Source organism: Microcebus murinus, chromosome 5 (genome assembly GCF_040939455.1).
Source record: "Microcebus murinus isolate Inina chromosome 5, M.murinus_Inina_mat1.0, whole genome shotgun sequence".
NCBI classification, from domain to species: Eukaryota; Metazoa; Chordata; class Mammalia; order Primates; family Cheirogaleidae; genus Microcebus; species Microcebus murinus.
The window spans coordinates 81,160,248-81,186,637 of record NC_134108.1 but is presented as its reverse complement, the minus strand read 5'-3'; the positions used below and the strand labels follow the sequence as shown (position 1 = coordinate 81,186,637).

The 26,390-nt window shown below is 35.0% G+C and overlaps 1 protein-coding gene across 8 annotated transcripts in view; it reads left to right on the top strand.

The window, feature by feature from the left end:
- Window positions 1–322: 322 nt before the first annotated feature.
- The window catches only part of FAM135A (family with sequence similarity 135 member A), a 107,920-nt gene continuing 81,852 nt past the window's right edge, over window positions 323–26,390 (top strand). For 7 of the 8 annotated variants that reach the window (XM_012787105.2, XM_076003242.1, XM_012787099.2 and 4 more), the window contains exons 1-3: window positions 11,684–11,775; window positions 13,238–13,353; window positions 24,368–24,450. In XM_012787105.2, coding sequence (XP_012642559.2) covers window positions 13,277–13,353; window positions 24,368–24,450 — 160 coding nt within the window. In that variant the 5' untranslated portion in view covers window positions 11,684–11,775; window positions 13,238–13,276. Of the gene's footprint in view, window positions 577–11,683; window positions 11,776–13,237; window positions 13,354–24,367; window positions 24,451–26,390 lie in introns of those variants that run through there. The other variant, XM_076003243.1, reaches the window with a different exon arrangement.

Genomic DNA, 26,390 nt, shown 5'->3' with positions numbered 1-26,390 from the left:
TTGCCCTTCTCTTGTTCCCTACTCTTCATTAACCTCCAAGTTCGGTCCCTTAAACCCACGTACTCTCCTTTATTTGGGCTCGCGCTTTCCATTGACGCAAACTTCCCGTTCTCGCGGGAACATGGGAACGGGAGACGGGTAAGGCGGACAAATCTCTCGAAATCTCAGTTGGCGCTGGACTGGAGCCGCGGCGGAGGCCCCCCCGAAGGGCGGGGCACGGAGTTTGAAGGGGGCGGGGCCTAACCTCAGAGAGGGGAGGGAAGAGGCGGGAGGAGGAGGTGAGAGAGGCCGGGGGCGGGGCCGCGCGGCCAGGGACCTGTTGATCGCAGGTATAGCCGGCTGGCCCGGGCTCCCTCGGGACTGGGGCGACTGCGCATGCTCGCTGGCCGCGCTGGGCCAGTAGCCGAGCGGCGGTGACGAACCCGCTCCTCGGTTGCGGTGTTTGCGGTTGCTGCGATGGCGATGTGAAGGGGCCCGGGGCGGGATGGTGCTGACCCGGGTAGGACCGGATTCTTCCAGCTGGACAACGAGCTCCTCCGTCCGACGGTCGGGGGAAGAGGCCGAGTCGGGCGAGAGGTAAGCCCCCAACTGTCCCCTCTGGCTTCCCGGCTCCCGACACCCACGACCCCTCCTTCCGTCCCTTTTTCCTAGGGGCCAGGCAGGAAGCGGCCTCCTCCTCTTCGAGTCCCGCTTGCCCGCTGCGGCCCCTCACAGGATTGCTTGCGGTCGCAGCCCGGCCCCGGCCCCGCTGAAGGTCGGTGGGGACGGCCGTGCAGGGCGCTCTCCGGGAGGCGAGGGGCCGAGGCGCGCCTCTCTCACGGTGCGCCCCGCCGCCTGTCCCTACCGCGCGTCCCTCGACCGGCTTCTCCTGAACCTCATGCCTCCAGTGTCCCAGCCTTCGCCCCCTGCTCCGCCTTGGTCGCCCTGTCTCTCCTTTACTCACCTTCCGTGGTTCTGCTTTTCCATCCCGCGCCTCCCCACATGCCTTTTCGCCCCGGTGGTCCCTCCGTTGGAGGCAGCGTATATCCCTTCGCTTCCCTTGGATTTCTTCCCTCTCACTGTGCATCCCGAGCCTGGCTCTTCCCTACCCGAAGCTCCTTACCCCTCGCCGACCACATTTCTCTGTTGCCTTCGTAATTTCTATCTTGGCTTTCTTTTCTCCTCACATTTTTCTCCTTTTGGTAGTTCATTCTGGTTCTTTTGTTAGTCGTCGATTGTATGTTTTGCTTTAGCATCGCTTTGCACTAGAGTTCGTTCTGTGCCCCACCTTACCTTTGGAAGCCCTCATTCCCTTAGCCCTCTCTTGGTGAGCACCCTATTTCATTGCTTTCTAATGGCCCCTGTCTTTCCATCCTTTTCCGTACTGGTCCTAGTTCTAGTTTCTATTCTTAATTTTTTGTTTTCCCCTCTCAAACTTTTTTTTTTCATGTTTGTATCGGTCGAGCCTCCTAATTAACTTCAGTCCGTTTGCTTTACTTTTTATTAAATCTCTGAAGAGTTCTCACATACCCTTCTAGTTTCTTCTGCTTTCTACCTAACCTAGAACTCAATATTCTTCGTTCAGTTTCCAATTTAATAAAATTTCTTCATCTTCTTTCTTCACCTGTTGGAAATATCATCAAAAGAATGACAGTAGCAATAAGCCTGTTACACTTTCTGATTGAGGCTTTAATTTTTAAGAATTATGTTTACCTGGTATGCCAGGAGAAGCAAATTGAGTACAGACTTCAAAAACCCTTTATAGGATTAAGATTTGTTGAAGGTTGACCTACAAACATATGCTTAAATTTAGAAATTTTCTGTCCTTTAGTAAATGTAGTTGTCCAAGAACTAATCTTAAATGAAATTTAACACTGTTTTATGCAATTTATTAATTTGACATTTTATACTTTTGTTATTGCAATTGATTGCATCATTTTCCTGAGAGTATCTGTTCTCTTCAATAAATGCATATAGTTTCTGCTAATTTAAGAATAGAATTAGTGTGCTTACTGAAGGAGAAATATGTGAGAAATATTAAATTTTTGAATTGGGCAAAAGAAATTTCTAACCAGTTTTGGAGTCCCCCCTCCTTCATTTGGCTTAAATAAAACTTCTTTTTCTAAAAATAATGATAAAGTATCTTATTTTGAAGGCATCTGCTGAAACAATTAGTTTTAGTAAAGTTTGCCTTTATTCCAGGGTTGAAGATCAACTGGATTATGCATTTCGTTCTGGAATCTCAAAGCAGTCCACAAAGAGTAAATTCTTCCTTACGTTGTCTATGTCAGGTAGGAATTAAGTTTTCTGTTTTTGTTTTAAGAAGGGAAATAAATACTGAAGCAAAAAAGTCTGGTCCCTTATTCAAAGTGATTTAAAGGTAAAAGTGGGAGGCTCTGCTGTCATTAAACCACACTTTTAGAAAAATGAGCAATTGTCTATGGTAAGAGGTGAACTCCTCAGCTTTCAAGTTTTTTTTTAATGATTTTTTCAAATGCAAATAGAGATAACTGCTGCTTCTGAAGAAAGCTTATACTTCAGAAGCCGATATTCTTATTTTTAGGTAAATATTCTTTTAAAAAAGTAAACACCTACAAATTCTTGTTGGTATTTTTAGTGAGTTGATTCCCGTGCTTTTAGAAATTAAAATGAGGATTCACACAGACAGCAGGCACAAGGACTAGAAGTCAGATGTGAACTCTTATGATGACTCATGACATTAGTATGTAGATCCCACTTAACCTCTATAGCTCAGTGTCTCCACCTGTAAAATGTGGATAATAAAGGTGGCCACCCAGTCATCTCTCAATAGGAAAGTAAGTCCTAATCATTTAAATATGCTTAGGACCACCACAGACAAAAATTGCTATGAAAATACTTAATTTTATCTCTAATTTTAGACTATATAGTAAGAGTACAGTTGACTACTTAAATCCCAGATTAAACTGGGACTTAGATCCTTTTTTTTTTTGTTTAATTTCAGACTTCTGTGAAAAGTGTAGTACAATGCTAATGAACTGTGGACTAGCTTGGATTAATGTTCATATACAGTGAAACAGACATTACAGTATTCAATATGTAAAACAGATATCCTTGTTTGCTAGGAGTTGACACTGAAAGGAGATGTAAAAGTGATGCTTATATATCTTTGGTTATCTCCTTAATTTTCTGTTGTCTTATGTTTTCACTTTGTTTACTGTAAATATAGACACTTGAGAGTGGGGAGTTTTTAAGGGAATAGAAAAGGCAAGGATTTCCTTTGCTTTGATTCTAGGTATTGAGGAAAGACTGCTTAAAAATGAGTTTTTTTATATGTACATGTGATGGATATTTAAATAAATGGTTGGAGATGGGGGCATGTAGACTTAAAGGGAGTAACGGTTTTGTCATGAGTCATTTTGTCTGGAAGAAGGTTTAGAAATGAATAGGAATAAGAAATGGAATGGTATTAAAGAAGAAAGCATTCTTAATGGACTCAATGGTTTTTCAGGAAAGTTAACAATGCACAAATTGTTAGGCAGGTCTAGGTTTTTCAGAAGGAATAAAGTAAAGTAACTCTTCAGTGTGTTTTACCATTTTATTTTTAAAGATTTTCAATTTTTAACAGATACATACTTGGTTATCAGTGATGTGCTAAATTTAAAATAAAAATTACCCTCTTTTTTCTTAACAGAAATATAAAGGTATCAGGCATGTTAAACCATAAAAAGATATCTCCTACTTGAAAAAACGCCTTATTTGGTAGTTCTTATTTTGATTAAACTTTACTATCTCTTAACTGAGAAACCATTCTGAGAAAATTATAGCATTTTCCTTTTATAGCATTAGGTCTCTATCAGAGAATATTTAAGTGTTATGAAATGTCCTTTTGCTATAGTTCTTAATTTAATCTGAAATAGAGTAAGTATTCCTTTATTGAAATCCCCTTGTAGTTGCCTTATAGGATGCAGCTGCTTCATTCATGATTGTTTTTAGAGCAGTGATAACTGACACCTGCACTTTGATGTCCTAAAATTGCCAGAAAGTGAGGGCTTATTGGCAATTATAATTTAAGACCTTGGAAGTCTTTACCATCACTTTTGTCTTTTTGGAATTGAGAACCCCAGATTTTTAGAACACCATCATCCTTACTCAGGTTTACTTTAAGACTGAAAATTATTTTTTTTCCTCAAGCACATAATTTTAGAATGTAGGCTGTCACCAGCCCCTTTCTGTAAAATTAATCATTTTGTCAAAGTATAATAATAGCATAAAATGAAAATGCTTGTAAAGGGCCAAATTTTGGTGGTAGAGTTCTAAAGTAGTCCTTTGCAGGAGCAGGGAAATGTCAATAAAGACATAATTAGGAAATAATTTCATAATTAGGAAATAATATTAATTACTTGGGAAATTGAATATAGTTAATTTATTAAGTAATTTTTTCCATTAATGTTGCATTCTGATTTCAGTTTTTCTTCTGGTAGAGGCACATTTATCTCATGGCTTGATGATCATTGAATCTATTTCCTATAGCAATTCAGGTGTGGACTTTAGAATTAGGCAATTGCAAATATAGGCCATGGAGTTTGACACCTTTCAGTTTTTTGTGCTATTCCATTATTTCCTTACTGTGTGATTTGGGATAAGTTATGTAAAGTTTCTGCTCCTTAGTTTCCTCACCTGTAAAATGCAGTAATAGTAGTTCTTTCAAATTTTTATGAGGATTACATCAAATAGCATCATTAAAGCTGCTGGTGCAAGAGTAGGTGTGCCAAAAAATTTTCAGTGACTATATTTGGTTTTTATTTTATGTTGCTATTTGGTCTATATTTGGTATTATCAACAGAGAAACATATAGATTTTTAAAATATAAAAGCTATATTAAGCTATTCTTATTATCTTTGCTTTGGAAGATCTCCCTTCTTCCCCAAAGAAAAAAATTCAGTAATCTATTCTTTTCTTAAATATTTTTATAATTCATGCAATATGGCATAGGCTGGCCCTCAAGAGTTCATTTTGATCAGTGAAGAATGTTGGCTAAAGTTTCTAGACAAATAATTTTCCTTATTTTATGTGCCCTCTTTAATGATTCTTATGAGCTCAGCTTTGCTATGAGAGCTGTTACTGATGAAAGTTGTATTGTATATGTGAATGATGATAAGGCAAAAGAAGTTTAAAAGTGATCTGAGTAGTGGTGATCTTCAGAGTCAGGCAAGTGACAGGTGGCTTGGCCAGTTTAGAACAGGATATAATCCAGTGACTGAGCGTGTTTAGCCCCTGCAAAAGGGAGCTTACAAAGATAGGCAGGGTGTCAGGGTCTCAGCTAACCACGAAGGGGGTTGAATCTAAATCAAGAAATAAGACCATAGCTTGGATATTCACACTGAACCAACCAATGCACACCTAACCAACTCAGGTGGCCAGAATTTATACCACATAGTAGATTGTTTTCAGTTTATTGCTGTGTAGTCTGACTTGGTCAAGATTAGCTCAAAGATTATAAGGGCCAGAGCCTATGTGGATTGGAGTTCTCCTCTACCATAGATGAGTAAGACTTAGGAAAGGTGGCACCTGAGTATACAGTCCACCAAGAAATCCATCTTCCTACTCTTCCTCAGTCTGCTACAGAACATGACTGTTATAAGAATCCTTTGTTATTCACAAGAGAACAGCATTCTGAAGGCTTCTGGGGCACTTCTGTTTTGGGTTTCCTGCTTATTCCTTTAGAGAAGTCCCAAGAAAAAGCAAAATTAGACTAGCTAGTATTAAATGTATTAAGTTAACCTCCTTCTGGATCCAGAAAATTTCTCTGTTCCCATCATATTCATATTTAACATACTTGAATTTAATTATACATGTCAGGTGTTCTTCCCTTGGTTGGGCCTGGATCTGAAATGTTAGTTTCGGTTCCCAAATATCTGTCATAGTGTGAGTGCCTCATCTAATTGTGTGGGAATCTGCTGTTCCTTTATTTGGTGTCAGTTCTCATATGTCTATTATAATGTGAGGTGCTCACTACATTGAATGAATGTTTGAAGGTGTGTGTATTTTTTGTACAATATGGCCCCTAAATGTAAGTTTATTACATTATCTAGTGTTCAGCTAAAGAAACTGAATTTTTTCCTAAAGCAGGAGGAAAAAGTGATTATGTTGTACTTAATGATCATGATATGTCATTTGCTAACATGGGGCCTTTCTAAGGGATTTTTAAGGGTAAGGTGGTCCGTAGGCAATTTTTGCCTGATGCATTGTCTTTTGAACATCATGATTTGGACTGTCAGTTTTATGGTCTCCTGAGTTCATTTGTCCCAGGGTTGCTAACTTGGGAGTTGAATTCAGGAACTGGAGCCATTGCCTTCATGGTTGATGGAAATGGTGCCTTAATTCCTTAGGCTGACAAAGAGAGTGTTTGAAGTCTCCAGTTTGTTCAAATCCACTGCTCTGCCTTAGGAGAAAGAACATTTTCAGGGCATCTGTGAGTTCATAATTCAAGAGTCAAGGCTGTTTCTTGATTTCTGTGAGAGGATCTGATAGTCCCCTGTGGTCTCCAGCTCATCTTGAGGGACCTTGGATCTGTGCCTCTTAGTTTCAGGTGTTTCCACATCCTCTTTTAGCTTTTGAAGCACTCATGAATTCTGACTGCATTTAAGGTGGTTAGCTCTTGCTTTAGGATCACTGTAGATAGTGCAGGAGCATCTCCCGCATTTTTCCAGCTATCCGTGCCTGAAGTCTCCTTTGTGAATATTTGATGTCTCTCTGATGATCTGATAGGAGTGAGCCTCCCTGTAGTCTTAGAAGTTATGCATGGTTTTATGTACCTATCACTATTTCTGAGGCAGTTACTATATGCTTAGCAGTTAAAGCGATGGGTTGGTATTCCTAGACTATGCTATCCAATAGAAATATGTAAGACATGTAATTTAAAATTTTCTAGTAGCTGCATTTTAAAAAAGTAAAAATAAACAGGTACAATTAATTTTAATGTAGCCTAATATATCAAAGATATAATTTCAAGATGTGATCAATATAAAAACATATTAATGAGATATTTACACTCTTTTGTTGTAGTAAGTCTTTAAAATTCATTGTATACTTTTATAGCATATCTCAGTTCACACTTTCTCTTTAGTACTCTACATTTTTAATGGTTAAAGTAAAATATAGTGATATCAAAACAATAAAGCTATGTTTAATGAGAAAATATTTTACATAGCTTCAGTGTTTGGTTTTAAATTTAAATTAATTTAGAATTAAATAAAATTAAAAATTCTGTTTCTCAGTCATACTAGTCACATTTCAATTGTTCAGTAGCCACAAGTTGCTAGTGGCCACCATGTTGGACAGAGTAGTGCTACAGGACCAAGAATGTCTTTGAGATTAGTTAATGTTTGAGAGTAAACTAAATTTCTCTAAGATATTACAAGGTAGTTGTCAGATTGTTCACCCTGTCAGGTTTGATTGGCAGAGAAATCCCTTCTTGTCTCTCAGGGCTTTTCAGCATGTTTCTCATTTAGTATTGGAGTCATTTCCTGTTTGGGGTTCCCCTCTGGCTTCTTTGGATTGGAGTTTATAGTTTACTCAACTATATTCTCTCTTAGTGACCCAGGAAATGGCTCAGAAAGGAGCCTTCTTTATATAGACCTCCAGATAATTTCAGTTTTATGCCACTTTGCCAGATCCAGGAGAAGGGAGTGAGCAATTCAGTCTCAGGTAAGTCAGCTGATTCTTTTTTTTTTTTTTTTGTTTTGTTTTGTTTTGTTTTGTTTTGTTTTTTTTTTTTGAGACAGAGTCTCACTTTGTTGTCCAGGCTAGAGTGAGTGCCGTGGCGTCAGCCTAGCTCACAGCAACCTCAAACTCCTGGGCTTGAGTGATCCTTCTGCCTCAGCCTCCCGAGTAGCTGGGACTACAGGCATGCGCCACCATGCCCGGCTAATTTTTTATATATATATATCAGTTGGCCAATTAATTTCTTTCTATTTATAGTAGAGACGGGGTCTCGCTCTTGCTCAGGCTGGTTTTGAACTCCTGACCTTGAGCAATCCGCCCGCCTCGGCCTCCCAAGAGCTAGGATTACAGGCGTGAGCCACATTGCCCGGCCGTCAGCTGATTCTTGTAGCTTCAAAAGCTCAGGTTAAAGTGAAAGGTTCTGAGCCAGCCAGGAGACTGCAGGAGGGCCATGAAACTCTCAGGTCCTGATGGGTGCAGGGAGTTCCTTGCAGTGAAGTCTCCTATGTAGCACTTATGTAAAAGGAAAGAAACTATTTCTGCACCTTGTTTAGTTCTTGAGAGAGGACAGACCAGAGTTGAGGAGATGAGGTCAGAGAAGTTATAGAATGTCCATATTATATAATGTCATTTTATAGGCCATTGTAAGACAATTTTACTGAATAAGATGGGAAGCCACTGAAGGTTTGGAACACAGAAGAGAGACAGAGGGTGCTTTTTTGAAAATAGCCTGAAGAGAGGGCATATATTAGAGTATAGATTAAGTGTAGTTGCTATCACAAAGTCTGAGCAGGTGGTAAGATGTTCAGGAATCTAGAATCTTTCCATCTTTTTGCTTTACATTCTTCAGGCTTTGTCCTAATCAATACTAGGTCACTGTAAAGAAGGTATTATAGCCTGGAAGGAGGAGAGGCAGACGAAGTCCTGGGAAAAGAATTTCCTTTTAAATAAGTGAGGCAAATATTGCATGTATCACTTAAGTTTACATTCCATGGGTAGGATCACTTTCCCAGTCAAAGGAGATTGGGAAATAGAGTCTCAGGCTGGGTGACCATTTGGCTAGGAAGAAGAGGGAAACAAATGACAAATAGTCTACCATAGTCTGCCACTCTGGCCAACTAAATATCTATGTGCATCTTTCAACCTACCTGTTGAAAATATTCCTACCTCACTTTTTCAATGGAGACAACCCCAGGTGCCATCCACTTGTTGCGTTAATGCAAGTTCCCTGGGAGGCACAGTACTCTCTGTCAGATCTGCAAGTCTAGTGACCTGTAAACAAAACACAGTTATATTCCCCTCTATCCCTCCCACACATACCCAGCATATTGTGTTAGATCAACAACAGGAAAACACCCATAAAATCTCCCATTTGGGAAAACAGGCAAAAACCAGAGTAACATTCTCTGGTTGAGAGCAGTGCTGGGCAGGAATGATGATGCCTTGCAGTGGAGTAATATCCTTAGTTCTGCTTTCTGGTAAGAATGCCTGTGTTCATTGCATTATGATCCCTGTCTTTGCTGTCTGGATGTTTCTTCCTTACATTAACCTCCATGACCACATCTGAAGTTGGTGTTGAAAGTTTGTCCATTTTGAGAAGTAAATAGTTTTCATAGCCTGCTTCTGTGACTGCAGGTTTGCCAGCTTACAAGTTACACAGTCACAGGCTTTTGCAGGTTAGTTTATAATGTTTTGACAAATACAATTCTGTCAAAAACAGAATCTTATTTTTATCTCCATTCAGTTCTGTGTGCTGGTAATTACACCAGAGTTCTTAGTTGATTGTAGTTCATAAGCCTGCCTTATTTATTTCTCTTGTGTGCACCCAATGGCACATCTTTGTTTCTTATTTTAATAGCCACTGTCTTGAAACTATCTACAATAGACATTGGTGGATGGCATTATCCTTAAATCTAATCTTAACTATAGAGCTGGGTCCCTTTGTTTTGTCAAGAAATATTAAAAGAAGTCCTTTGAGAAAGATGTTAAATGTGGGGTATTGAAGTAGTTGGCTGCAAGGCTTCACATTTCTTTGTTCTTTTCTTTCCTTTCTTTCCTTCATTCTCTGTCACCCACTGCACCCAGGTGCAGTGGCCTGGTCATAGCTCAATGCATCCTCAAACGCATGGGCTCAGGAAATCTTCTGCCTCAGTTGAGACTACAGGCACATGCCACCATGCCCAGCTAATTTTTTTATATTTTGTAGAGATGAGGTCTTGCTACGTTTCTAGGCTGATATTGAACTACTGTCCTCAAGCAATCCTCTTGCCTCGGCCTCCCAAAGTGCTGGAATTACAGGCGCGAGCCACTGTGCCTGGTCTCTGCTTTATTTCCTTCCTTCATTGCTTATAAACTAGCCAATTCTTGCGTGAGTAAGCACAACAAAGAACCACTGACACACAATGTTGTAGCATTTTTCATCTACTTTTCCTGGGTCTGTGTACTTTTTGTGGGTACCTAGTTCAGCAGGTTATTGTAGGTAACAGTTTTATCATTTATCTTGTTCCCACATAACAGGGGCCAGTAGTATTCCAGTAGTATGTTTTCCTGTATACTTTTTGTTATAGTAATGCCCTGATTCTGGTATTAATTTCTATATTAAGGAATAGGCCAAAATGCTGTAATAGGGATCCAAAAATAAAATGGCTTAAATGAGAAGAAAGTTTCTTTCTTTCCCATTTGACAGGCCTACTGATTTAGGTAGTGGGGTTGCTATGTTCCATAAAGGAAATGCAGATATGAGGAAGACAGCTACCAAAATGTCAGATCTGGACTCAGACCCCCAGCCCATATTTTAACCATTGTGCTATGCTTATATATATTCAGTATATCTCTTTCTGATGCTTAATTAGCTCTTTGAGGTCAGGAATATAGGTGTGTACTTTGTACCTATTGCAATTCCTAGCCATTAGTAGGTGTTTAATAAATGTTTGAATGAATCAATATCCATTTCATATCTGAGTATGTTAAGGCACAGAAACTTGACCAAACTTGACTCTGAGTCAGAACCAGAGTGTGATCTAAGCCTTGAACAAAATAATATATGTATAGGAGAAGCTAGCTTAGATAAGATATTTCCGTAAAATTGGAATGTCTTATATAAAGATAGCATTGTTTTGATCATCTTAGAAATAGTTACTATAAAGTCTTTTGATATGATTATTAAAGTTTAAAATAGCAGTTGTAGGAATCAGTAAATCTACATCTTTATGATGGAAAGAAGAAAAAACTCTGCTGAAGAATGAACATGGTCTTTATTCCAACATTTTTAGTACTTAAAATAAATACCAAGGGCAAAATATATTTTTTCAAAAAATTAAGCAGTATTTGAAATGTGAGGAACACTATAGTGTATCAGGCAACCTTTTTTTGGTCAAATTATTTTAAATAGCTCTTTATGTTAATACACATATACATATATGTGTACACACACATATATATATATGAAATTTCAGAAATCACCTCTATTCAGGGAGTTATTTAAAATGGTGAATGGCATTTTTGCATCTTAAAAATGATTAATAAGCTTATAATGTTTTGGTATTCATGAGGATTGTTACTGAACTAAGAAAGTATTTGTTATTGTACTTTGAATTATATATAAGTGAATCTTTACGAGAGATATAATAGTTAATGTTGTTATCAGTGAAATTGTGAATGCAAACAGGTCTCTAAAACTTATTCCTTTATAGTCATTGGAGACTTGGAAGTAGGGGAGGATGGCAGGGGGTTAAGGGATGAGAAATTACTTAATGGGTACATTGTACACTATTCTGGTTATGGTTACACTAACAGCTCAGAAATTCACCACTATGCAATATATCTACCTAATAAACTGCATGTGTACCCCTTAAATTTATAAAATTAAAAAAATAAAATAAAACTTATTCCTAAACCTTATATAAGTTGAGAATAGGAAGTAATTAACAAAGCACAGGTTTCCTTAAGACAGACTTTTTTTATTTCAACTGTTTTGTTTGAGATATTGTTTCTTTCTCATAGGGGGAACGATATATTTTTAACAAGAATCAGTAACTGGAAGTACAAGATTGGTTATTTAATAATGTTAAAATGAAATTTTGATCAGCACAGGTAAGAATATGATATTTCTTTCACATTTAATTCATAATAAATTGGAATGTGTGCAAAATTTCTATGAAAAACTATTTCAACAACTGAGAAGGGTCTGAGATTTTGTCCTACTTGCAAGCTAACAAGTTAGCCTGCCACAGTGCCATGGATGTTGGCAGAAGACATGAGACCGATATATCAAAGACAAGGATGGTTTATACTCACAGCAGTAGCTACGTACCATGTGACACCTGCATGTGAGTAGGTTATGTTACGGGAGAAGAACCCTGAGTTTCCTTAGGGAAACCTGAATCTTTTATAATGGACAATAAGCCTGCCTGACTTTTTTCTTGGAGGGAGACTTTATCTTTATTATAGAGAACAGTAAACAAATATGCCCTTTGTTCTTTTATGAGACACGTCTCTGACTTCTAAGATTGTTCACGGTAGGATGTTTCACTGTAGAAACATCCTTGAAAAGATAATCTGGAACAAAGGCTGTCAGTGTCTCTGCAAGACATGCAGAAACCCAAGAGGTTCATGGAGAATTATATTCCAAAGAAATAAGCAGCAATTAAATTGCTTTTTAAAATATGTACTACTGATAAAGATGATTGTTATGGTGTTTTCTTGAAATTGTGGAAAAAATGGAAACTATTGAAATATTCAACATTAGGTGGTTTACATTATAACATGTTCATGATGTAATAGTTAACAATTAAAAATAATATTGTAAAACTACATTTATTAACCTACATATTTATTGAAAAATTAAGTGAAATAAACAGGTTATAAAAGGTACATGTGACTTGATTCCACTTTTATAAAAAAAAATTGTACAAATACACACATATGAAGAATGTATGCCAAAGTATGTATTTCAGTGGATGGAATTGTGAATTTTTTCTTTTTTGCTTGTCTGTTTTCTTTTTTAAAAAACACCTTTTTGAAAATGAATACTTCAGGCTTTTGTAGTGAAGGAAAAAAGTCTTCTTTTTCTAAATTTAAAAGTGGAAATTCATTTAAGAACTCTTTACCTAGCAAAGAAAAACCTTTCATGTATTTAACTAGGGATTCACAAATGTTAATTTTCTTTTTAACTCTGCAGTTAACTTTGTGTACAACGTAGAACTAGAAGAGAATAATTAGGTAGCTTAATTTTTTTAAGTTACTGTCTTGTCTATAAGAGAGCAAAAATTTCTTTTATCTGATCTTGGTGTTCAGAAAAAAAGTTTCTTTTAGCAATTTGTTATATTTATTATCACATAAATGAAAATACTCTAACAGGACAAATCTTATAGAGGTGCTCTTTAGTTAAGTATAGATTCTGGTGCTCTTTAGTTGGGTTAGTCTGTTAGGTACACTGAACCAATTTGCTTCATTTTTATTTTCTGCCTATGTATTCTAAAATATATTTTAGTAATATTTTTATACGTTGGCATTTTGTTGTGCTTCTCTCATTTTTCCCCCTTCTTTAACAAAGGTGCTGTTACCAGATCTGTCTTCTGGGTATAAAGTAAAAATGACTGAAGTTCAAGCAATGGTGGAATTCTCTGTAGAGCTAAACAAGTTCTACAATGTGGATTTATTTCAGAGAGGGTATGTATTTTATTATGAAAATTATATATTTTGCATAAGATAAAGATGTACAGTGTTAATTTAAATTTAATTACATACTTTTGTTCCAGCATACATAAGGAAAATAATAAGCTATATTCAAGTAATTATTTTCTCAGAGGAATTTTATTTGTTAAATAGATATTTTGGAATTATTTACATGAATTTAATGATAATGCTAGATACATTGAATACATGTTTATGAATTTGTACAGAGCATTGAGAGGACTTTAATGAAAAAGTGTAGGATCTCATTTTTCCTTTTTAAAACCCTGTAGTGTAGCAGGGAAAATAAGATATACACACAAAACAGCTAAAAGAAATACAAAGCACACATAATGATGAAGCTTTAATAAGTATATATAGGAAGTGCCCTATGAATTGGAGCAGAATGACATCTCTCTGGGTTAATATGTTAGGAAAGGCATTATGAGGGACTAGGATCAAAGTATGGATAAGACTTGGATAGGCAAAGGATGAAGTGAAATCCTTTTAGTAGGAGAGAGCAACATGAATCAGGTATTAGAAATAGGAATGAACATGTTATTTTTAAGAATATTTAGGAGATTGGATATTATCTAGGAACATTGCAAAAGAAGAGTAGTAAAGGAAGACAAGGTTATGTTTGTGAAGGGCTTTTAATGTCTAGAGATGAATTGACACTAGTGATTTGGGTAACCATCAGTAGTTTCTAAGTAAGGATAAAATTATCACTACTATTACAATAAGCACTTACTAACATGGTGAAGATTATGATAGAGTGATGGTTGTGTAGAAGAAATAGAAGCATAGGTAACAGTTTAGAGGCATTTACAGTAGTATTAATAACTCAAGATACAAGTCTGAAGGTCTGTATTAAGAATGATGGTGGGGGGGGGCTATGACTAACAGAAGTAGGAAGAGAGAAATTTTCTGTTTTTTTTGGCTTGGCTTTGTGATCTTGTTGAAAAAAGAAAAATAGCCGTGCTATACTCTGCTCCACATGCTCTCTCATCCCTCAACAGGATAACTTGGGCTTGTTCTCATGGCAGAGATAGAAGTCCAAGAAAGAGAGCAGAAGATGCAAGGCACCTTAAATTAGCACAGTGTTATTTCTACTGCATTCTGTTGGCCAAGCAAGTCACAGGAAAGTCCAGGAGTCCGGGCTAGAGGATTTTTGACCAGTACAACGCACTTTAAAAATTTTGTGTGCTTTCTATATGGCTAAGTCCACGCCATGCTTTAAAGTCCACAACCACAGTTGTTTTTGGAGACATGATTGCTCTAGATATAATCACTATTACTTGGAGATCAGAATTCTATGGGATCATGCCCAGAAACTTCCTAAAAAGTCTTTTGCCAAACTGAGAATGTCTATTTAGATTCTGCCTTAATTCTTTTAGTAATCTTAAGAAAGGAACCTACAGCTATATCCTTGATTTGGCCTTTGTCCATGGGCTTCATTTTATTTTGAAAATATTACAGGAGACTGGAAATGAAATAGTTTTATTTTCCATCCCATCAACTCCTAATCCTTCTCTATTCCCTCTAAATTCTGCCTCTAAAATGACTAGCTCTTTCTTTAGCTCATCTTTTTCGTGCAGAACCTTATTATACTTAGCTAGGAGCAAGCAGTTGGCCTTTTCAGCATTCTGTTTGGAAGTTAGCTTGCTCAAGTCCAATAGTTTCTTAGATATACTGTGTAACTTATGCCAGGTTATTGTGGATAGCATATTTCAGCACTATGACATGGGTTACCATTTTTTTAGTTTCCTACACTTTCCTCATTACTTTTCCACTTTCTGTAACTGTAACTGTTAGTTTGATGCAAAGTCAATGCCACTTATTTTAAGTTTTTGTTATGTCACACACCACTTCTAAGTATCAGTTTCTGTATTAGTTATTTATTGCCACAATAATATAGCTACCACTAAACACATACCCTCAATGACATTACAGCAATAACATTTATTTTTGCTCATAAGTCTATGAATCAGCTGAATGGTTCTGCTGATCTGGGTTGACGTGGATAATCTTTGCTGGGCTTACTCATGAATCCACAGTCAGCTAGCAGTTGGCTGAGTGCTAGCTGTTGGAGAATGGCCTCGATTGGGTGGACTCAGCTCTGTTTTACAACCTCTCATTCTACCTTATTCTCATGAAAGAGACATGGATCTAAGGAGAGAGAAAGAAGCCATGCAAAGGAACCTCTTAACATCTAGGCTTGGAAGTGACACTGTCACCTCGACCATAATGTATTGGTCAAAATAAGTCATAAATAAGGCTAGGCCAGATTTAAGAGGTGAGGAACTGCACTCCAGTTCATAATGGGAGTCCCACTACAAGAGGTGTGAGTACAAGGAAGAGCAAAGAAATTGGTGACATATTTGAAATCAGTCTACATGTTGAAGGTTTGTTTTTTGAAAACATGATTTCCAAAAGCTAAATGCTTAAGAAACAATTCATAGGCCTGACATGGTGGCTCACACCTGTAATCCTACCACTTTGGGAGGCTGAAGTGGGAGGCTTGCTTGAGGTCAGGAATTCAAGACCAATCTGAGCAAAAGCAAGACCCCATTTCTATAAAAACAAACAAAAAAAACACACAAAAAACCCCATTCATTATTGGAGTTGGGTTTAAGACTAGTTTGGCTAGAAAACAAATTGCTTACATAAGTTATATAAATGAAAAAATAATCATATTTAGAAACTATTAACTGCCATTTACAAGATATTTTTCATATATATGTAGTGTTCTCTGACTTATATATAATTGTGTATAATTATAAAGTTATAACAAAGTATTTTAATGTATAATGTAAATATAATATAAAAATATAAAATGTTCTTTCCAAGTAAAACAATTTTTTTACTAAAAATGTCATGTTTAAAAAAATAAAAATAATTAAATAAAAAAATTAAAAGACAGCAATTAAAAAAAATGTCATGTTTATTATATGAAAGTACCTTGCTTAATAAAATCATGTTAATTTTTACCTCATACTGTTTTGTTTTGACACAATGTTATAAAGTCAGTGCTATAAATAATTAAGAGTTCTAAAGTTCTAAGAAATAGGATAGAAATATAAGAACTTAATATTCACAAGCACATTCTTTTAGCCACTACGTTCAGTTTTCTTATTTGTCCCTCCAAAAAAATTCAGATTTTCCATTAATGAAAAAAATAGGTATGCATTTAATATTTTTGTCTTTCTGTACCTGCTACATCTCTACAGATCTCTATAAAGATGCTAAAGAGCAGTTTTTTCTCATTAAACTACTCCTAAAAGATTTATCAATGTTATAGTCCATTTTAGCTTATCTTTTATGTAAAAAACTGGATCTAAACAGAAGGACCCATATTAGTGCCCTTGAAAAATAATTCAGAGAAGATCAAAATTAAATTTTTGTAATAGAGCACTATCTTCTTCATCTGTGAGATTATGTTTTTGTGACCCTTTGCAACTTACTTTCTCTCTTAATAGGGTATGGGAAATAAATAATATATGTAATAATAACTGAAAAAAAGATTGTTTCACTTTAGTACTTATCTCATTGTATTGGATTATTTATAGATGAATTGATTATATCTATACCTTTTTTCTAATTCAAATATTTTCTTCTATTATAGCTGGTTATTTTTGTCTAACTGGTTATTTTGTAGTATAAAGTGGGACATTAACTTTTATGTATTCATTTCATCTGGCTAGGGCTTTTTAAATTCTTGTAATATTCTTTAGGATCCTAAAATCTACCTAAATGTCAGAAATACTTACACTGCCATATTTAGATTCTAACTTAAATAACATAATAGTTAATTTTTCTTTTCAATATGTCTGAATTGTAGAGACTATTGTTAAACAGAGTTATAAGGACATTATAAAGCATCTGGTTAAAAAAAACTTATAAGTAATTTAAGTTGCAAAACAAAGTTTTTAAGCACAGTTATGTTTGGGTGACCATAGAATTTACTGACCAAGGCACTGTTAATAATATGTCCAGACAACAGATGAAAACCAGGATTGTTTCAGGCAAACCAGGACATATCAGCATCTCCTTGTAATAATCAAATAGTCCTTAAACAAGTCTTAACCTTTTTTTTTAAAAGTGACTTAAACCAATAACCATTTGTTGTTTTTCTTAAGTCTTTAAGTTGGTGGTTGGCTGATGGCATCTAAGCTTGCTCAAGCATCTATGATCAGCTGACGGGTCAGCTCTAGGATAATTGGTCTAAGATGACCTTGGCTGGGATTCCTCAGCTCTCTTTCATGTAGTCTCTCATCCTCCAGCAGCCTAGGGTGGGCTTAACAACTCTTAACTTTAATTGAATTGCAAAAGTATATATTTGCTTAGACTTGTTGGGTAGATTAGTCAATGTTAAAAAATTCTTAAAAAAAATCTTTACCTGCTTTCAGAAGAGTTAACAGGTTACTAATTCTTTTACATAATAATTTTTACTATAATTACATTGTTTTTCCTTAATGGTAAATAAAAAGCTCAGATCCTTACAATCTAAAGAAAAGCTAGTTTTATTTTAATTTTACTCTATTCTCCTGTCATTTTGTTTAATATAGTGGATTTATAAACTCTGAAAACAAAATGAAAATTCTAAAGCATTGATCATAAATGTTATTAAGTGGAATGTGGATATATGTCTTATAAATGAATAATATAAATTATCTTAAGATAGATTTTTATTATACTAGAAGTATCTGATTACAAGATGGTTGACTTCCCAAATGACTTTATTCAAAATAAATTTGTCAAAAGAGTTCCAAATGGGGAGGAAGTATTGCCCTTTAAATATATAGAGAAGAATTGGTATTTGAACACCTGTTCTTGTTGGCATAAAGGATAAGAGAATGGGATTAAATGGAAGTTGTAGCATTTCAGTTAGATATTAATCTGGGTGAAAATTTTTCTATATTTGGAGACCATTGCAAAATTAGAACATCTTTTCCTAGAATTCTTTAGGTCAGTGCTGTTCTGATTATCCTATCTGTAAATGGTGTGTTACTGGTTCAAGAAGAGATGAGGCACTTTTGCCAGAATGTAATTTAATGCACTGCTTTCTTTGAGAAAGTTTTGCAATAACAAAAAAAGAAGTCAAGTGAAATTAGGAGTGTGCTTTGGGATACAGTTGACTTGCTTTATCTCACTGAAGATTGGTAATAAATGTTTCACAAAGATACACCAGTCTGTGTACCATATTTTAAACAGTGCAGTTTTAGAATATTAGTAAATAACTTCTAGAATTGGAGTTGAGTCTAATTCATTTTGGAAGGAAGCAAATGGACTAGGTCAGGTATTTTCAGATATTTAGAAGATATGATGCACACAAAGAAAGGATTATGAAAAAAACGAAGATACGGGAACTTTGACAAAGTGCTATGTTTTCATATTCTTTAGTAAAGCAAATGAAATGTTATCAGTTTGATTTCTTTTCAGATATGTTTGGGACAATAATGTAACATACTGCTGATAATAAAATAACTAGTGAGGAAAATATTGTTGGGGCAGAAGGTAAAAGTAATACTTTATTCTTTTTAATTTTGTTTCATATCTTAGTTACCATAAAACAGTTTAATTACATGCCTATAGCTACTACAGCTTTTCTTAGTCATGTGCTGCCACCATTTCCTTGTCAAAGATATACTGTTAATATTACAAAGTGAAGAACATATTGTGATTTGGAAATGAAGAAGAATATGGATTTAGAAATCGTGTTCTTAAATTTTAGTAATATTACAAAATCTTGGAGCTTAAATCCTTTTGTAAAAGCCCTATAGAAGTCTAGAAACCAGGTTCCATGCAACATAGTTTTTAACAAAATTGTCTTCATCCCATGCAACATAGTTTTTAACAAAATTATCTTCATTCCATCTGTTTATGATTCTGAGATTGAATTTTTGTATTATTGACATTGCTTACAACCTTGGAAAAAAAGAATTCCTTATCTGTTAATATAATGTCTTGTGTATGTTGTGTGCTTAAAGTTCATGAATTGAGGACTTCTGAGTAAGTAGTGGTAATTGAAACTCACAATAAACTATATCAAGTAGTTAATTATTTGATGTCAATATTGTGTCATTATTCTTTTTAACATTTAGAGCCCTTCAGGTTGGTTTCTGTGAACTTCCCATGTGACAGTCCAAGTAGTATTTGATAGTTTCCTTATTTTCCACTACGACTAGCTGTTCCAGACTTTTGTACATTCCCTGCTGCAGGCCTGGAATCAGCCAAGGAGCCCTGGTTCCTTTTATTGGGAAATAGGATTTAGAATCATAATATACATGGCAAAGTTACACATTTTTATTGGGTCATTGCTTCTAAGCCTTTTCAATTAACAGAACTAGCAAATACATTTTTTTGCTTTTGTTTGGAGACATAATCTCACTCTTTGAGGAATCACATTAGAAATATGACAACATAGTGTATGTATCAGAATTTTTTTAGACAGTATTGCTCTGTTGCCTATGCTAGAATGCAGTGGCATCATCGTGGCTCACTGTAGCGTCAAACTACTGGGCTCTAGCGGTCCTCCTGCCTTAGCCTCTGGAGTAGCTGGGACTACAGGCACATGCCTCCATGCCTGGCTAATTTTTGTGTTTTTTTATAGAGATGGGGTCTTGATCTTGCTCAGGCTTGTCTCAAACTCCTGAGCTGAAATGATCCTCCCGCCTCAGCCTCCCAGAGTTCTAGGATAACAGGTGTGAGCCACCATGCTGGGTGCAAATACATTTTTATGAGAAAAATGCATCATGAATTTATACTGATATTTCCAGTTCTAATTTAAGATTACAAGGACTTTATTTTTTGATTTTATGTTTGTATTTCTTTTCACTTACATTGAAAAATCACATTGAGTGATTTTATAAAGATATATTTTTATACTTTATCTGACAGTTTTAGTTGTTTTTTAGCAAGAGTTTGTTTTGAATAACCTAGCCTACCACAACCCTTAAAATGGAAGTGTTTTATCTTTTTATATTGAATTATCTCTCATTTGATATTTTTAAAAATAGTTAACTAATGCACATTTTAAAGTTTTATTCATTTTAAAAATTATATACTTGTAAGTACCATTAATTTTAATAAAAATGTACTTAACAGTAACAGGCTGCTTTCATAAATATTAAATAAACTTTACTTAAAATAATGTTTGTATTTTCTTTTACTGTTTTGTGTACCCCCCACCCCATATCTGTAGTACCTGTCACATAGAAGTGAGGAATGAATGGTACTCAGGGAATTTTAAATTACTAGGTAATATTCTAGTAGTATACATTAGATATGGAGTTTTCTTTTTTTAATTTTTAACATGAAACACTTTATTGACATGATTTCTTATAACATTTGGCAGAACCAGTGATTGTGGGACACACTGTGATAGGCTATTGTAAAAGTATTTTTTCTTTGTTTTCTATTTTTTAATATCCCTACTAATTTCTATTTAAAATCATAATTATGACCAGAAAAATCTCATTAGGAAGGAAATCCAATGATCCATTGTATCCTTATTCCTAAACTAAAGAAATATTTTTTCATCTTATATTAGGTGAGATACTGTTAAAACATACTACAGTGCTATTGTGGGAATATGTAAACAGGAGTGGGAAAACTGTTAGCCCTTGGACCAAATCTGGCTTACCACTGGGCCAGATCCAGTCATAGCTGTTTATTCATTTTGCTTTGGCTTCTTTTGCTCAGCAGCAGAAATGAGTAGTTACAACAGAGACTGTATGGCCCACCAAGTCAAAAAATATTTATTACCAGTCCCTTTAAGAAAGTTTGTTGATCTTTGATATAGAATATTTAGATATGGTTTCTTCCCACAAGATGGTTACTATTTAATGTTTTTTCCTAATACATTCTAACAGAGAGGTAGCCTTTTTTCATATTTTTAAAAGATTTTTAATTGACAAATGATAATTGTATTTATGGGGTACAATGTGATATTTGAAATATGTATATATTGTGGAAGGATTAAATAACACATTAACATATTTATCACCTCACCTACTTATTTTTTTTGTGATAACCATTTTGACAATTTTAAGGTATACATTATTATTAACTGTGGTCACCATGCTGTGCAATGCATCGTTAAAACTTATTCCTTCCTTGTAACTGAAACTTGTACCCTTCGACCAAACCAACATGTCCTCCTTTCCCACTCTCCACCCCACTCTACCCACATACCCCCAGCCTCTGGTAAACTTCATTATACTCTCTGCCTCTACGAGTTCAACATTTTTAGATTCCACATGTAAATGAGATCATACAGTATTTGTCTTTCTGTGCCTGGCTTAATTTCACTTAACATAATGTACTCCAGGTTCATTCATGTTGCTGCAAGTGACATAGTTTCCTTTTAAAGGCTGTATAGTATTCCTGTGTGTGTGTGTGTGTGTGTGTGTGTGTGTGTGTGTGTGTGTGTGTGTGTGTATGTATCACGTTTTCCATTCATTATCCATTCATCACTTGACGGTCATTTAGGTTGCTTCCATACTTTAGTTACTGTGAATAATGCTGCAGTGAACATGTGAGTGAAGATATCCCTTTGGCATGCTCATTTTGATTCCTTTAAATTATATACTCAGTAGTGGTATCATCCTGGGTATATACCCAGTAGTGCTGGATCATATGATAATGCTATTTTTAGTTTTTTTAGGAACCACTGTACTGATTTCCATATTGGCTGTACTGATTTCCATTCCCACCAACAGTCGTGGGAATGTACAGTGGTTTCCTTTTCTCTGCATCCTCACCAACACTTATCTTTTTTATTGTCTTCTTGATAATAGCCATTCCAGCAGGTGTGAGTGATTCTCATTGTGGTTTTGATTTGCATTTCCCTTATAGAGATGTTTGAACTTTTTTTTTTCATATCTGTTAGCTAGTCATATGTCTTTTGAGAAATGTCTGTTTCATGTACTTTGCCCACTTTTTAATTAGGTTGTTTTTATTCTTGCTATTGAGTTGAGTTCCTTATGTATTTTGGATATTAGGCCCTTATCAATTGTGTGGTTACAGATATTTTTTCCCAATCTGTAGGTTGTTTCTTTTCTCTGTTTATTGTTTTATTTGCTATGCAGAACATTTTCAGTTTGATACAATCCCATTTGTCTATTTTTGCTTTTGTTGCCTGTTCTTCAGAGGTCATATTCAAGAAATCATTTCTTAGAACAATGTTGTGGAGCTTTTCCCCTATGTTTTCTTCTAGTAGTTTTAAAGTTTGAGGTCTTAAGTTTAAGTCTTTAGTCCATTTTGACTTGATTTTTATATATGGTGTGAGGTAAGGCTCTAATTTCATTCTTCTGCATGTGATTATACAGTTTTCCTAGCACCATTTATTGAAAAAATTGTCCTTTCCTTATTGTGTGTTCTTGGCACCTTTGTCGAAAACCAATTGACTATAAATGCATGGGTTTATTTCTGGGATTTCTATACGGTTTCATTGGTTGATATGTCTGTTTTTATCCCAGTACCATGCTGTTTTAATTATAGTAGCTCAAAAACATATTTTGAAATCAGAAAATATGGTAACTCCAGCTTTATTCTTTTGGTCAAGATTGCTTTGGTTAGAATATGAATTTTAGCATTGTATTTTCTGTTTCTGTGAAAACAGACATTAGATAAATGTAGAGTTTTGTTTAAATATCTCCAAACTTAAGCAAACATGTGTTGAGCAATTAACTCTGTATAAATTGTTTTGTTAGGATTGTAGGTATACACTTATGAAGAAGACATGGTCTCTATGCTCAGTAAGTTTAAAATGAAGCATCTATTGCTGTTCAGTTTTAATTAGCTTTAAAACATATACTTACATGTTTTAAAATAGCAATATTTCACTTAACATTAAGTCAAAATTCTCAACATGGAAAGTTCCTAGAAGACTTTGTTTTCCTTCAGTTCTAAGGCTCCAGCTGATTCCACTTTGATTTTTGTTCTCAGTTTTTTTATGTTTTCAAGCAGAGCTCTTAGTCGCAGTGAATACCATTTATCTCTGTGGAGTTTTGCCATGTTTCTTTTGGGCCACATTGTGACTTTAAAGATTTTAAATTTAATTACTACCCTTCCAGTAGCTCTTCTTTGTGACCTGATTATATATATCCCTTTCCAAGATGACGTCTTCCTGGGAATAATAGTCATTAATATATTTATATATTTTTATATCTTTATATTATTTGAAAATTTAATAAACTACTCTATAGGAAATTATTAAAGAAAAATAAACATTAAATATTGAACTCCCAGTATATATCTAAACTTATCTCTGATGTATATAATAACATTAATTTAGCTTTTGGTGATAGTGTTTGTGTCTAAAGTTGTGTGTATCCTCCATTATATATACATATTTGCACTGTAATAGTGTTAAAACACAACCATATTATAATGTTTTTATCTTATAATTTTTTTCTAATTTAAAGTTATTAATGGTAGATATTTAAATATACATATATACTATTTCAAAATCTTAAGTAACAGTATATAAACAAATAGTTCTTACCTTGAAAAAACACAGTTCATTAATCCAAATACGTATTTTTATTTTGTCATTTGTAGTATGAATCTACTTTCTAAAAACTATAATGAATAGTATATTTTCTCAAAATTACATTTGAGTAATTTTCTTTTCATTATCTTTTAAAAGAAAAAATGAATAAATCAAATTAAACAAGGAAACTCTTAGTTGCCTGTCTAATTCCACAAATTGCTATCATATTCCTTTATGTAAAGTAAGAAATACTATATATAAATACTATATATATTGCTTCTGTTTCTTGCATTCATCTTTATACATTCTGGTTTCCCCTTTGGTTTTAACCTGTGCTAATATTCGATATGTGGGTCTGATACTTATTTTTCACCAATAGAAAATGTTATGGGAGACTATAATTAGAGAATTAGACCAGCTTTATTATTTTAATATGTTTACAAATATGGAAGTTGGGGCATTGCATATTTTTAAATATATTCTGAAATGATTTCCTTGTCTATTTTGCTTTAGTTTTTATCAGATTCGTGCATCTATGAAAATTCCACCAAGAATTCCCCACAGAGTAGAAGCTAGTTTGTTACATGCAACAACAGGTAAGCCAAGGAATATTTTTAAATTAAAATAAAATCTGAAGTAACATTATAATGTGCAATAATAACCTTTCAGGATTTTTTTATTACAAATATAAGATATGAAACAGCATCATTATGATGTCCATTATAAGAAATATATCAGGGGCCAGGTGGGGTGGAGTGGCTCATGCCTATAATCTTAGTGCTCTGGGAGGCCGAGGTGGGAGGGTGGCTTGAAGTCAGGAGTTCCAGACCAGCATAAGCAAAAGTAAGACCTCATCTGTACTATAAATAGAAAAAATTAGCCAGGCTTAGTGGCATGTGCTTGTAGTCCCAGCTACCATATTTCCCCAAAATTAAGACCTACCCATAAAATAAGCCCTAGCAGGATTTCTAAGCATTTGCGCAATATAAGCCCTACCCTGAAAATACGACCTAGTGATGGGCGTGGCTGTATCTGCACAACCCATGAATTTCGTCTCTGAGAGGTAAAGAAGACGAGCAGCCCTTCTCATCTGCCCCATGAGAGCTCTATCGCTCGACGTGAGAGATTGGGGCCAATAGTTCTAAATGAAATAGAGTCACAAGAAATTCAGGATGGAATTTGGGGTTTGGAGAGTTATGATGATGTTCTAGAAGAAGACAGCTACATTTGAATAAATGTAGATTGTTGTACTGTACTTAAAAAAAATAACACATCCCCTGAAAATAAGTCCTAGGGTGTCTTCTTGAGGAAAAATAAATATAAGACCCTGTTTTATTTGGGGGGAAACACTGTACTAGGGAGTCTGAGGCAGGAGGATGACTTGAGCCCAGGAGTTTGAGGTTGCTGTGAGCTAGTCTGACACCACTGCACTCTAGCCTGGGTGACAGAGTGAGACTTGTCTCAAAAAAAGAAAAAAGAAAGAAAGAAATATATTGGAATCTCAACAGAACAGGCTTGATTATAGATACTCTGTCTCTTAGGTTTCTTGCCATGAGCACATGAAAAAATATATATAAAAGTTTCATGAAAACAAACATAGGTAGAAGTGGTATTAGTTATATTATGTAAAATACAAAGTAAAAAGATGTAAAGTAAACATAAACATATTTAACTTATGATTACAAAAAGGTATTTGAGAATAAAGTTTCATAGTATGCATTTTGAGAGCATTTTTTTAACCACATTTTATTCTGTATTAGGTACTTTAATTATAAAACAAAGAGCCAGAAGGCAGTGTAGGAAGGCATGAAATAGACGTGTTATAACAGTTCTGTTAGTTAATTCATATTCTAAGGAGAGACACCAGCATTAAAAGTTTAAGTTAAAACTGGTGGCCCTGACATAATTAGTGTACATTTTTCAGCTTTCCCAATACAGTATATGCTGTTTTATTCCACGTAGTTAGGAAATGAAATGGCAATGAAACATTCTAAAAAGTTATCATAGAAGCCTAATGTGAATTACTAGTTTTTAAAGCATCATAAATATAATAAAGTGCACCTAACACTGAAGCTTTGCTGAGCATAATTCAGTCCATTTTTGAAATGTAAAAAAATTTTGTTAAAATTTGAAGCGTTTAAGATTATCTTTTTATTATACTGTGGATACTAAAATGCTGTTAATGTTAAAGTTTAAGGAATTGTACATAATGGAGAATTTTTCTTCCTGAAGACTGTCAAAATCTTCCGGAAGGTCTGTTGCTCATGACCAAAAGAAAAAAAAGGAGATTATATATATATATAATCTCCATTCATTTTCTTAAAATGAAGAAAAAACTTGTTGGTCTGGCATACATGTTAATCTATATATTTATTGTCATAATAGATCTTCTTTTGTAAGTCTACTTTCAAGAAACACAGAAGTAGTAAAACAACTGTTGTTTCAAGACAGATTTGGGTACTGCCTATTGAACTTCCTCAAATCTAGTAGACTAAATCTCTTGCTCAATTTTATCTGCTGAAGTTGCCAGTTGAGG